Source organism: Myxocyprinus asiaticus, chromosome 38 (genome assembly GCF_019703515.2).
Source record: "Myxocyprinus asiaticus isolate MX2 ecotype Aquarium Trade chromosome 38, UBuf_Myxa_2, whole genome shotgun sequence".
Taxonomy (NCBI): Eukaryota; Metazoa; Chordata; class Actinopteri; order Cypriniformes; family Catostomidae; genus Myxocyprinus; species Myxocyprinus asiaticus.
The window spans coordinates 732496-745343 of NC_059381.1; the positions used below are offsets into that span (position 1 = coordinate 732496).

The window sequence follows — 12848 nt, forward strand, 5'->3', positions numbered from 1 at the left end:
GACACACACACACAGACATAAAGACACACACAAAGACACAAACACACAAACACAGACACACACACAGACACACACACACAAAGACACACACACACACAGACACACACACACAAAGACACACACAGACACACACACACACAGACACAGACACACAAAGACACAGACACACAAAGACACAGACACACAAAGACACACACACACACAGACAGACACACACACACACAGACACACAAAGACACAGACACACAAAGACACAGACACACAGACACACAAAGACACAGACACACAAAGACACACAAAGACACACACACACACAGACACACACACACAGACACAGACACACAGACACACACAGACACAGACACACAAAGACACAGACACACAAAGACACAGACACACACACACAAACACAGACACACAAACGGACACACACACAGACACACACACACACAAAGACACACACACGCACACACACAGACACACACAGACACACCTATCATTGACTTTTTCTCAGAATAAGGAAGTTTAAAAATATCTACCGAGTTGCCATTGCTCCATGTCCTGTCTAGCCCCATCACTTGTGGAAACTCGTCTAATGGTCCTGAATTCTTCTTTCTGTTTCTCTTTAAACACTGTTTCTCTTGGCCCTGAGCGGCTTTCTTTTAATGTACCATAAAATTATACCATTCACAATCCTCAAAATATTCATCATGTGCAGTTCAACAGCTTTTGAACAATTACACCTGACATTTAGCTGCAGAGACATTTATATCTGCAGATCTTAAAGATTTCACATCTAGTTAACCGGTGCATAAGATCAAGCCAATCACACAGGGGGTCATTATCCGCTTTTCCACTATCGGGCCAGTGCGAGCCAGGGCTATCAACTGGCCAGCTGGGGCCAATAGCATCACCAACCAGTACACCGTCCATCACCTCGAACCATGGAAAGTTCTTTCTTTGGGTACCGCTTTGTCCATTGTGCATTTTAACGGATTTGTACTGTACCCGCAATTTTTCCCGAACCTGTGCACAATGGTGCGCTGGATACACAACCTGGCAAGTTCTGTGAAACTCCGCCTTTGACACTGACCCCGCCCAATCGGCGGGCCAAAGGCTAGTGGCTACTGACCCGAGAAAGTCCCGAGGTGGCACGATGAAGCCCCAGAAATGACAGTGGGAACGCAACTGGCCCTGGTATGCATAAGCACACCCGACAGTGGAAACGCGGCTATTCTGTGTCACTCAACTAGAGGTCCCCAGCGTAAAATTTATTTTTTGATATACAGTATATTTACTGGTGAAAGCAATACATAAATGATGATGAAAGCCAAAATATTAAACGCCATGGATCAGTATTTACTGAGTAACCCATACATTTGTAGAGGGGGGTCAAAGTGACAATTGAAGATTTTGGAGCAAAACTACAGGTGCAAAAAGAACCTTAGAAAAGTGGCAGCATCATTATTTTATATTTTCACAGAGATTGGTCGGTCTATTACTAAACTCAGTTGACTTCAGCACCTCTTGTTGCATTATATGACAATGGTGCAAGTCCAAAAATGGGGGGAGAACATTTTTTGTGCCCAAGTAGTTGGACCACTTTGGGACCATCCCTACATGTTTGGGATCTCTACAATATACGGTCTCTGAAACATGAACATTTAATTTTTTGGCTTTCATCAGCATTTATGTTAATCTTTTTTCAAACACCAAAACTTTGATTGAAATTTGGAAACATGGAATGCAACACAAAAACACACATGTAAGGGGTAACGTAATAAAATAAACCCCAACAAGTCATCAAGACGGAAGCGAAGGGGTCTTTCTTGAAGGGGTTTTCTTCCGGCTTGTGAAACACCTAAACAAATAAGTAAATAAATGGACATGAATATTGATTTGAGTTGAAATTATATCTCACACAAGAAGAAGACGAAGTGCGAAGTGATACGAGAGACAAAAAAATAAAAATAAAAATGAATTTGACTTCAGAACTCATGACTGACCACAATGCATCAAGTATTCCAAGAGCCGTGTTAAAATAAAGAATAAAACTGTCCAGTGAGCACTGAACAAAGCCTATATTTAAAACATGAATGAAGAATGAAAATGAGTGTGATAGATGACACAGATATGAATCCAGAGCTTTGGTGATGCAAGATTTGAGGGGGAAGAAACAAGAGTTCCTAAATTGTTTCCTCACATCTGGAGCGTAAAACAACAGCAAACCACAGAATCTAGATTCTAATAAGGATTATCCATGATGTAAACTAATCCAGATTAAACAGATGAAGTCAGAGTTTGACATCTACTGGTAGTAATTGCTCATCCACCGATTATAATTTGACACTCTCTCTAAGGATAACAACAGAGAAATAATATATAGTCCATCTTTATACTCCCCATATGCAAATTACCTGAAGCATTCAAAAGGGGGAAATCATGGCTTATTTAAATATCTAATTTGCATCCCGATTCCTGGATATTCCGTGGAGTCAGCGTGATATTCCCACAGGTACAATGAATTGTATCCAAAAGATAACATTACACAGAGGATCGAGTAATAGTTTTTCAGTGACATCCCAAAACATTCCAGCTTTTGATGACATTCACCATGGAAAGTGTGACATTTGCATAATACTGAGTAAAAGCCCTAACATGACCTCACTTTTCCACCTCCGTGTTTCATCATCACATTTTTACATACCAAGACAGAGAAATGATATCAAACCTTTGCAAATAAATGTAAATAAATGCCAAATGAGGCACTTGTGCTGCATCTAATGGGACTAGATAAAAACACATAACACACACAGGAGCAAAACGTACGGTCTGTATCCGTCCTAAAGTAGTTTTTGCTGTCTAAATATCCGTTTCAAAGAGCAGAGCAACTCTACACTAAGACTGGAATGACAACAGCAAATGAAACTTTTTAACGTAATCAACAACACTTATCCTATATAAATGAACAAACAACACAAACACCTTTGAATACACAGAAACCCCTTAAATGCAACACAACAGTAACACATCAAATAATTTTTATCTTAGCTACAGTAACTACAAGTTTACCATGACACTGTTTGAGAATTTGTGTAAGCGTGTTTCTGTGCGTTCAAGGAGCTATATTCAACGTATTGTGTGGCTACTGTTGACAGAGCCAAACGAACAAGATCCTGATGTAACAGGATGGTCTCAGAGCTTGTGTTTGCTCTACAAAGACGACTGTAGACACTGCAAAGTCGACTCCTTTGATATAGAAAGAAGTACAGGTCGATCGCTCAGCAAACACAGTTCAGCCACCTCTCGAAACAAAACACTAACGTAATGGCTTATCACAAGACAAAAATAGATATTTTTCAAGCAAATAGTTCCTAGATTTAAACATGCAGGTCTACGGAAATAAACATGTCTACCAACTTGCATTGGCAACATTCATTAAAAGATGAGGTGGGGAAAAAATATATAGATATGTTAAAGTATTGTGATATCGTTATTTGTATTTACATGTTTCCACATTCTTATTATAGTGATGGGAATTTTTTTTTTCTCTTTGCCAAATCGATCTAGGAATTCAACAACAGTCCCTTAGAAGGTGCAGTTATCATGTTTTACACATAATAACCCTCCCTTACTAAAATGTATTACGATTATACAGTAGTAACATTAACTGAGGTATTTTGACAGTAATGTAAGTATCATATAAAATAGGCTAACCTTTTAGGTTTACTTTTGTGTATTGAAACTGTGTTGTAATAAATAATGTTTCTATGGCGTTTAGGCTACTAATGTATTTTTTTCTGATCATTTTGGCTGTGTTAATGCCGACGGCATAAATGTTGCCAGAGGTGTGTATTTTGGGGGAATTTTGATATTTCAACCTCAGTTCCTATAATACATCTATAATACACTGTGTACACAAAATAGTTACACTCAGGACCTTCAGGACAAAAATGTCCCCATTGAAACCCATTAAAACTGCAATATTTGGGGTCTGGGTATCTCAGTGAGTATTGACGCTGACTATCACACCTGGAGTCGCGAGTTTGAATCCAGGGCGTGCTGAGTGACTCCAGCCAGGTCTCCTAAGCAACCAAATTGTCCCAGTTGCTAGGGAGGGTAGAGTCACATGGGGTAACCTCCTCGTGGTCGCTATAATGTGGTTCTCGCTCTCGGTGGGGCGCGTGGTGAGTTGAGCGTGGATGCCGCGGAGAATAGTGTGAAGCCTCCACACACTCTATGTCTCCGCAGTAACTTGCTCAACAAGCCACACGATAAGATGTGTGGATTGATGTCTCAGACACAGAGGCAACTGAGATTCGTCCTCCGCCACCCGGATTGAGGCGAGTCACTACGCCACCATGAGGAAAAACTGCAATATTTGATCCCAGTGCCATTAAAGCATAAAATCATGAACTCTATGATGTTATACTTTCATTCCGGAGCCCAGGCTTTCAAATTTAAATGTTTAATATTTCCCACCAGATGGCGCCATTTTTCTCATGTTTAGCCTATGGAGCAAATACATGCTTTTCCCCTATTCTCTGCTGTATTATAGAGCACTGCAGGCCAATTGAATAAATGATCCAGCTAAAATTGTGTGGGTGTGTTGGTATGGATGTCAGACTGTGTTTTGTATGTGTGTATTGAGAATTTGTGTGTGTGTGTGTGTGTGTGTGTGTGTGTGAACAGTGGCATTATATGAACAAACTGAAATTTAAAGGGTTAAAATCCTGAAAATAAATGAATATTTGGTAGTTATGATCAGGATTGATGTTGATTAAAAAATCTAAATCATTGAAAGTAGAGAATAATATTAATATATAATATTTTTATGGCAGTTTTTTGTCCTCTAAGGTCCTGTGTGTGTGTGTGTGTGTGTGTGTGTGTGTTGTTGTTTTGTTTTTTTTATCTGACACTGCACTAAAAATAATAAACAATGTTGTTGCTAATCATTGACATATCCCATACTGTGATAATCCAAAAATAAATAAATAAATAAATTTAAAAAATCCCCTTAGCATTTAGTATATGGAAAATAATTCATTTTTTTGTGTTTTGGTTTTTTTCTTCATAAAAGTGGCATTATAAATCTTACACACTTATGGACGCTGTTACCCTGTGCATTATCGTATAAAATGATTAGTATTAATTACAGACAGTTCATAAGACTGAAGGAGCAGCACAACACAGTGTTCTATCTCATCCCGTCACTCCAAATGCCGCTACTGTCTGTGACGCTTTGATATAACAGGAAAAACTCAACAGATCGTCATTATTCACCGATCCCTTTCTAACTCCGTTGATCTCGGTTGCTAACACGCACATGTTTGTGTGGATACAAAATATCGGCCCGCTGCCAGTTTTTTTTTCCTGCTCGATGACGTCACGGCGTGTTTTTTTGCGGTTGCCGCGCAACGACAGAGGCGTGTCCGGGATTTAAGAACTAGTCGAGGAAATCCCTGCGCGCATCTGACGAATCACTCCCGTCCAGACACCGGAGAGCTCGCGGGTCCCGAATGGCAGTCGCGGCAGTAAGAGAGAGATAGGGAATCCCCGAGGGTCGCCGCAACGATACCGACCCGGTTCATCCACGGTGCTGGTTTCAGTGGACGTTTCCATCGGCATGGCACGGACGCACGTTTGATGCGCTCTTCGGACCGGACCGTCAGTGCTGCGCAACACTCGCAGCAATAAAGACTGTTCCATCAAGGATTTCATTTTTGTTTTCCACTCATGAGGTGCGTTTTGCACTTGGAGGGCAGATGTGTCATGTTTAGGACTGATAGTTTTCTCAGACCAACGTGACAAGGAATATATATATATATATATATACATTACTTTTTTTCCTTTTTTTTATTGCAGGCACCAGCAAGTTTGATAGTATGGCACTGAGCAGCACGCTTTTGCCCTCGATATCCACCTTTGCAAGCGGCGCTGATGTGAAGCACAAGGCCATGATGGGACCTGGAACCAGTTTAGTGAGTATCAAACAGGTGCTGGTCACCGATCCGTCTCTCGACCCGTTTAACGCGCACATTCACACGGTTGTACTGCCGAGTGAGATTATGTCACCGGCTCATAGTTATTCCTGTAGCAGCACTACCGCGCCACGGGCGTGAACCGGTCGGATGGCGCTATAGAATACCTCAAACAGTTCATTATGCATGTACAGATATTAAAAGAAACATATTTAGCTTCTACTTCAGTGCGCATTCTCTTTCATGCACCATAATTGGAAACATAAAAACAATGCTGTCTTTAAATAATGACTCCCTTTAAGAAAAAGGACCAGGTCCCATTTTGCATCTAAGGTTTTAATGGTCCAGACAATTACATTTATGCATTTGGCAGATGTTTTATTCCAAAGTAATTTATAGTGCATTCAGGGTATATGTTTTATCATTATGTGCATGCCCTGTGAATCAAACCCATGACCAGACTGAATCTGCAGACTATGATTTGCATTTTCTGCTCTGATTTTTTGGAAAATCATAATTCTGCATAATGGATTTAAACATGGTAAAACCTGTTAGAGTTCAGAGTGCTACATTCTTAGTGATAGATAAAGGCATAATCACATTCGCCAAAATTATTTATCAAACAAACGCACATGGGGTGGAGGACGTGCAAAAGGTTGTGATTGACAGGTGTTCCAAATCTGTGGAAATTGACAGAGCTTTCTGCGTGTGCCTACCCATGACCTTGGCATTGCTAGTGCCATGCTCCGCCTGTCGAGCTAATGGAACTCAAATATTTAGTATGCATGATTAGCATCCATTGACACTAACCTCGTCATGTTCTTTCTCTCTGTATGTCTTTGTGTGTTCTGTATAAGAGATGGAAGGAGGAGACGTCTCAATTGAAACGCCCCTGCATGCCTACAGGTGGGACCTGCACTGACCTGGACGTCCCCTTAGCAATGGCCAAGAAGGAGCCGGAGGAGCTGGATCTGTTGGACTATGACTTCATTCTGTCAAACAGCATGCTGCAGCAGCAACAGCAACAGGCCTCCATGGCCAGCACCTCCAGAACTCTTCCACCCTCCCCTACGTCCTACACCTACCAGATGCCCTCTCCTCAGGGCCAAGAGACCAATATGCTGTACAACATCCCGGATATCAGCGACGTATCTCCCTGTGGAGGTTTTGTCGCTGAACTGATGAGGCCGGAGCTGGACCCCGCATATCTCCAGCACACGAGCCTCCACGGCAAATTTGTGGTGAAGACCACCATGGACATGACAGACTATAGCCAAGTGCTTAGCGTTAGTAAGGCCGGCTCAATGTTGGACACTTCCTCCCTGCCATTTCAGTGTGCTAGGATAAAGCAGGAATGTCCTAGCACCTGCACCATCGCCCGGCCCATTGACATCCACCTGGGCGTGAACTCGCGGCCCGGAGGGAACCAGAGACCCCTGCTGGACACTCATGGTTTCCCAACGGGGCGAGGAGCCATAGGGCCCAGCCGTTCTTCCACTTCCTCTCTGTCTCCAGATGAGCATCCTCAAGCTCAGGTGCTGGGACCCCCTCCACTGTCCCTGGCACAGGGATATCACCCCTCCCCAGGTTATTCCGGCTTTCCGCAGCCTCCTGCACAGTCCCTGCAGTACCAAGGTCAGTCACAGCACAGAGCTGGTATTCTTTTTAAGTCACATATGTAATGTTTTTCATCCTTTCTCTTGAGTTATCTTACCTTTAAAAGGGATTTGGATTTGTGGCTTACTTACTGACCTCACTGTCGGTTCTTTACTCTCCGGCAGAGCTGATTTCTCCAGCCGAGTGTGTGCCGGAAGAGTCCAAGCCCAAGCGCGGTCGACGGACCTGGCCAAGGAAGCGGATAGCCACACACACATGCGATTACGCAGGCTGTGGCAAAACTTACACCAAGAGCTCACACCTCAAAGCCCACCACAGAACCCACACAGGTCAGTGTCTGGCGTGAGTTACAGCTGTAATGGCATCTGAGTAGGCCTTCTTTTTACATGGTGCTAACACGCCCTAGCACACTGCTAACGCCAAGCATGTCGTGTGTGAGTGACTTGAGTCTTATAAGAGAGATGCAGTGGGAGAACAGTTGGCAGGTGGTTTGATCGACTATTCAAACAGCAGGTTGATACTGATCCCTGCTGAAATAAAACCACAAGCCTGACTTCCGCTTCTATTCAGCGAACAAAAGGATGAGCAATAATTTAACTGTTGTCTGTCTCTCTTCAACGGCTCTCTCTAATGTGACCAAAGTGTGTATAATTGTTGTTGTTAGGACCTCAGGGTGAATCGCTAACTGTTGTGTGTATTTGCGTGTTTAGGAGAAAAGCCGTATCACTGTGACTGGGAGGGATGTGGCTGGAAATTTGCCCGTTCAGATGAGCTCACGAGGCACTACAGGAAGCACACGGGCCATCGGCCCTTTCAGTGCCAGAAATGCGACAGAGCCTTCTCGCGGTCCGACCACCTTGCACTGCACATGAAACGGCATCTATAACCAAGACTGGAAGAGCCAAAAGAGTGAAGATACTAGTGGACTAGTGAACCACGTGTTGCCTTTGAACAAGAGTCAATGAAACCAGAGCTCCACGACGAGATGTGTTGTCCACAGCATCAGAGTTGGGACTTTTCCGATTTTTTTTGTTTGTTTGTTTGTTTGTTTGTTTTACCTTTTTTGTCATGTTGTCTTCCAACGTGTTGGTGATCCAAGAGGCCATGTCCATTTCCTGCACACTGGGATGTTACTGGAATGTGCATCTACTTACCGACAAAACTTGGAGATGCCAAGTGCCAAACAAAAGACTGGAAATAAATGAATATCAGGGATATATGGAACAATTACGAGAACATATGTATTAAAACAGAACAACAGAGGCCTTTAATCGACCTACATTCCATCACTCACCTCTCAAACACTGATCCATTTGAATCTATTTTTTTATCGCTCTATCTAAAGTCATTAATTTCAGGTACAGAGTAATTTATAAGTGTGTTACCAGATGGTGCTGAGTATAGTCAGGTGTATTCAGTAAGGTACCAAAGATAAAAGTGGATTTTAATTAAAGCCTGTAAGTCTTTGTGGTTCTAAACCTCACACGGAACAGGGGCGAACACATGACCTCTCTTTGGTGATGGCAATCTAAACTGCACTGTGGTTGCAAGGTGCAATAATTTTGTAAAACACTCATATTTTTATATAAGACACAAAAAAATAACTCTGAACAAAGTTTTTTGTTTATAGTCAGATTAATGTAATATAATCTTTTGTACATTTGTAAATACTTTTTTCATTAAGGTTTTTGTATTTTATGTATGAATGCATTCCAGTATAAACCAAAAATGTAAATGTATTTGAGATTACTTTTTTATTTTAATTTTAATGAACAACACATGAATAGAGCTGTTCAGGTTGTAGTCCACACACCCGGATGAGAATTCGCCATGGGTTCGCTTGGGATTTTCCAATGTTTTCTACAACATAAATTACACAGTCAAATCTCAAATGTGAATTTTGAAGCTGGCGTGCATTAAAAAGAAAAAAGTATATAATTCAATGTGGCTTCTAAATTCACGTTTGAGGTATGAAAGTGTGTAAGTTATGCTGTGGAACAAAACGTCCAAATAATGTTCACCACAGAACTTATTTTACACATAACATCAAAAACCCAATAGGAAAATCCAGAGGGATCCCATGGAGAATTCGTCTTCCGGGTTCGCCTACAAATTGACGTCACGGCTGAACAGCTCCATTGAATGACATTTTAACAGTTGTTCTTTATGCCTGTGTGTTTTGCAACATGTCTGAACGTTTGCATGGATTATGGCGCATTCAAACACAATCAGGTTTTTCTTGCATTCCTGTTTCATTCTGTTAAGCAGCAGGTAGTAATTATTAGAAATGCTTTATCTTCATTTCTCTTATGTGAATTGGTTTGTCTGAATTTTACTTTCACTAAATGCAATTGTGCATCAGCATTTTTATCTAAAAACCTGCCTGATTGAAAACAAATATTCAATGATATATCACAGTTTGAGATTTTGGACACAACTGTCCCAGACTACATTTAAGAGATTAAGAATTCAATATTTTCAATTTCAAGTTTTGTTAAATATATATATATATATATATATATATTTTACAATTTTGATTTAAAAAAAAAAAATAATAATCTAAAGGTAAACTAGTATTGCTGAATGAACTAGTTCTGAATTTCAACATTTTACAAATCTTACTGCTCAGAATCTCCAGATCTATTTATGTATAAATAATTATATTAAATTTCATGCACAACTTTCCTCTTGTAGTTTTACTAAAGCTGATCAATGTCTCAATGGAACTATGGGAATAAACTTATTTGAATTACTTAAATAACTGGCAGCTCTATCACACCATGCAAACACAAATGAGACAATATTGTTTATACCTAATAAAAAAATGGAGTTACCTGTATGAGAACATACTATTTTTTTATGTAAGAAATGCCAAATGTGCTCGTTAATGGTCACTCATTTGCTGAAATGCTGTTTTTATTATTTTTGATCACAGCCATCTTTTATCATACTTTTCACATGAATACAAAATCACAAAAGTGGAGATAAAATAACTTCTAAATCAGTGGCAGCTTTAGTTTATGATGACTTATATTCGTTAAAATTGGACTTTGTCATAATTAGCACAAAGTAATATGGTGTTTTAATTATTTGTATTAACAACTTATCACATTTGTTATTCATACGTTGCCTAGTTATGGCTACTTATTTTTTATTCACGTAGAAATACACGAGTGGTTATGTTAAATACAGCATTTCAGATTGGAGGCAAAAGGACAACATGCTGTTTCAGAATTTACAGGGTGGGTCGGTGCACAAACGCCACTAAAAGTTACAAAAATGCCCGCTATAATTGAAAACACTGAGGGAAAAAATGCCCTTGTAATGCATTTCTCAGTTTTTTATTTGTAACATGAATATAGTTATTGAAGTACTCTATTTTAGGCCTAATTATGCACTTTATCTCTTGTTAATGCTAATTAAGTGGTTACATTTAATAAGTATTGAAACTGAAAAAAATGACAGTATATTTTTTATATAGTTGGAAAAAAATGTGCCCTTATAAAGTTAAAAATGCATCTGAGAATCAAATGCAGGGTGCAAATAACGCCCCTTGTAAAGTTAATTTCTGACACTGACAACATGCATCAACCAGATTGTTTCTATCCGTGGTCAACAGCACTTCCTGGAGGATAGCATCGACATTACAGGATACAAATCTGCCGTTTGGTTCCATACCATCCATACCATAACCATAACATGGTAACTTATATAAAAATAAACTTTAAGGAACACTCACCTCTTTGAAATATGAAAAGAAGACCCAAGAAACATGAATAATAACAAATGACTGAGTATTTTCAATTCAAAATATATGACGTATGACTACGAGGGGAACAGGGCTAACATGAAGTACAAATGCGTTAAAGAAAAAAATTGTTTCTGAAAATCATTGGGAAAACCCACTTAAATGTCATCTTTCAACTAAATTATATTGTGAACCAGTAGCAGTTTAGTACGGAGCCCCTTTAGGGGTGGGAACTTTTTTCTGAAATAGTTTTGCGTTCCATCGCAATAAATTTACCATGGTTTTACTAAAATAACCATATTTGAACCTTGATATTCATAGTAAAACCATAGCACTAATACAGGAAAACAAAAACTATTGTAATAAACTCAATTTTGTGGTTATTTTGATTTGACTACAAATACCATGGTATTTTAAGTAAAACTATAGTAACCAGAAGATTAACCATGGTTAATCTATAGTAAAATCATGGGTACTGTATGGATACAGTATAGGCTAACAAACTAAAACCATGATTTCCGCCAAAAAAAAACAAAAAAAACCAGTTAGCCTACAACAATCATGGTTACTACAATTTTACTATAGAAAAAACATATTTATTGTACAGTCTACAATATTGGTAGCACTTAATTATAAGATAACATTTGTTAACATTAGTAAATGCATTATGTATCATTAACTAACAATGAACAAAATATTCTTTACAGTATTTATTGATCATTGTTAGTTTTAGTTCATAGTGCATTAACTAATGTTAACATATCCAACTTCTGATTAAAAATCATGTTGAAATTAACATTCACCACGATTAATAAATGCTGTAAAAGTATTATTCATTAATGTTAACTAATGTTGTTTACTAATGTTAACAAATTGATGCTTATTCTAAAGTGTGACCACAATATTACTATAGTAAAACCATAGTTATACCATTATACCCTCAAAATTAAGATTATTACTATAGTTAGCATTTTCCTGTATTATCACTATTGTTTCACTACGAATATCATGGTTAATATATGGGTACTGTAGTAAAACCATGTATTGCAAGGGAACGCAAAACTTATTGAGAGGGAACGTAACACTGTTGCGAGGGACCGTAACACTGTAGTAACACTGTAGCGAGGGACCGTAACACTAGTAACACTGTTGCGAAGGAACATAACACTGTAGCGAGGGAACGCAACACTGTAGCAACACTGTTGCGAGGGAACGTAACACTGTAGTAACACTGTTGCGAGGGAACGTAACACTGTAGTAACACTGTTGCGAGGGAACGTAACACTGTAGTAACACTGTAGCGAGGGAACGTAACACTGTAGCGAGGGAACGTAACACTGTGGTAACACTGTAGCGAGGGAACGTAACACTGTAGCGAGGGAACGTAACACTGTGGTAACACTGTAGTGAGGGAACGTAACAACGTTGCGAGGGAACGTAACACTGTAGTAACAACGTTGCGAGGGAACGTAACACTGTAGTAACAACGTTGCGAGGGAACG

The 12848-nt window shown here is 39.6% G+C and overlaps 1 protein-coding gene across 1 annotated transcript; it reads left to right on the top strand.

Annotated features, from left to right (window-relative positions):
• Positions 1 to 5450: 5450 nt before the first annotated feature.
• Positions 5451 to 10437, top strand: LOC127428976 (Krueppel-like factor 4). The gene is made up of 5 exons (XM_051677675.1): positions 5451 to 5741; positions 5866 to 5981; positions 6839 to 7616; positions 7763 to 7927; positions 8309 to 10437. Exons 2-5 carry the CDS (start codon positions 5886 to 5888, stop codon positions 8482 to 8484), a joined length of 1215 nt encoding a protein of 404 aa, XP_051533635.1. The 5' UTR covers positions 5451 to 5741; positions 5866 to 5885; the 3' UTR covers positions 8485 to 10437.
• The last annotated feature ends 2411 nt before the right edge of the window (positions 10438 to 12848 follow it).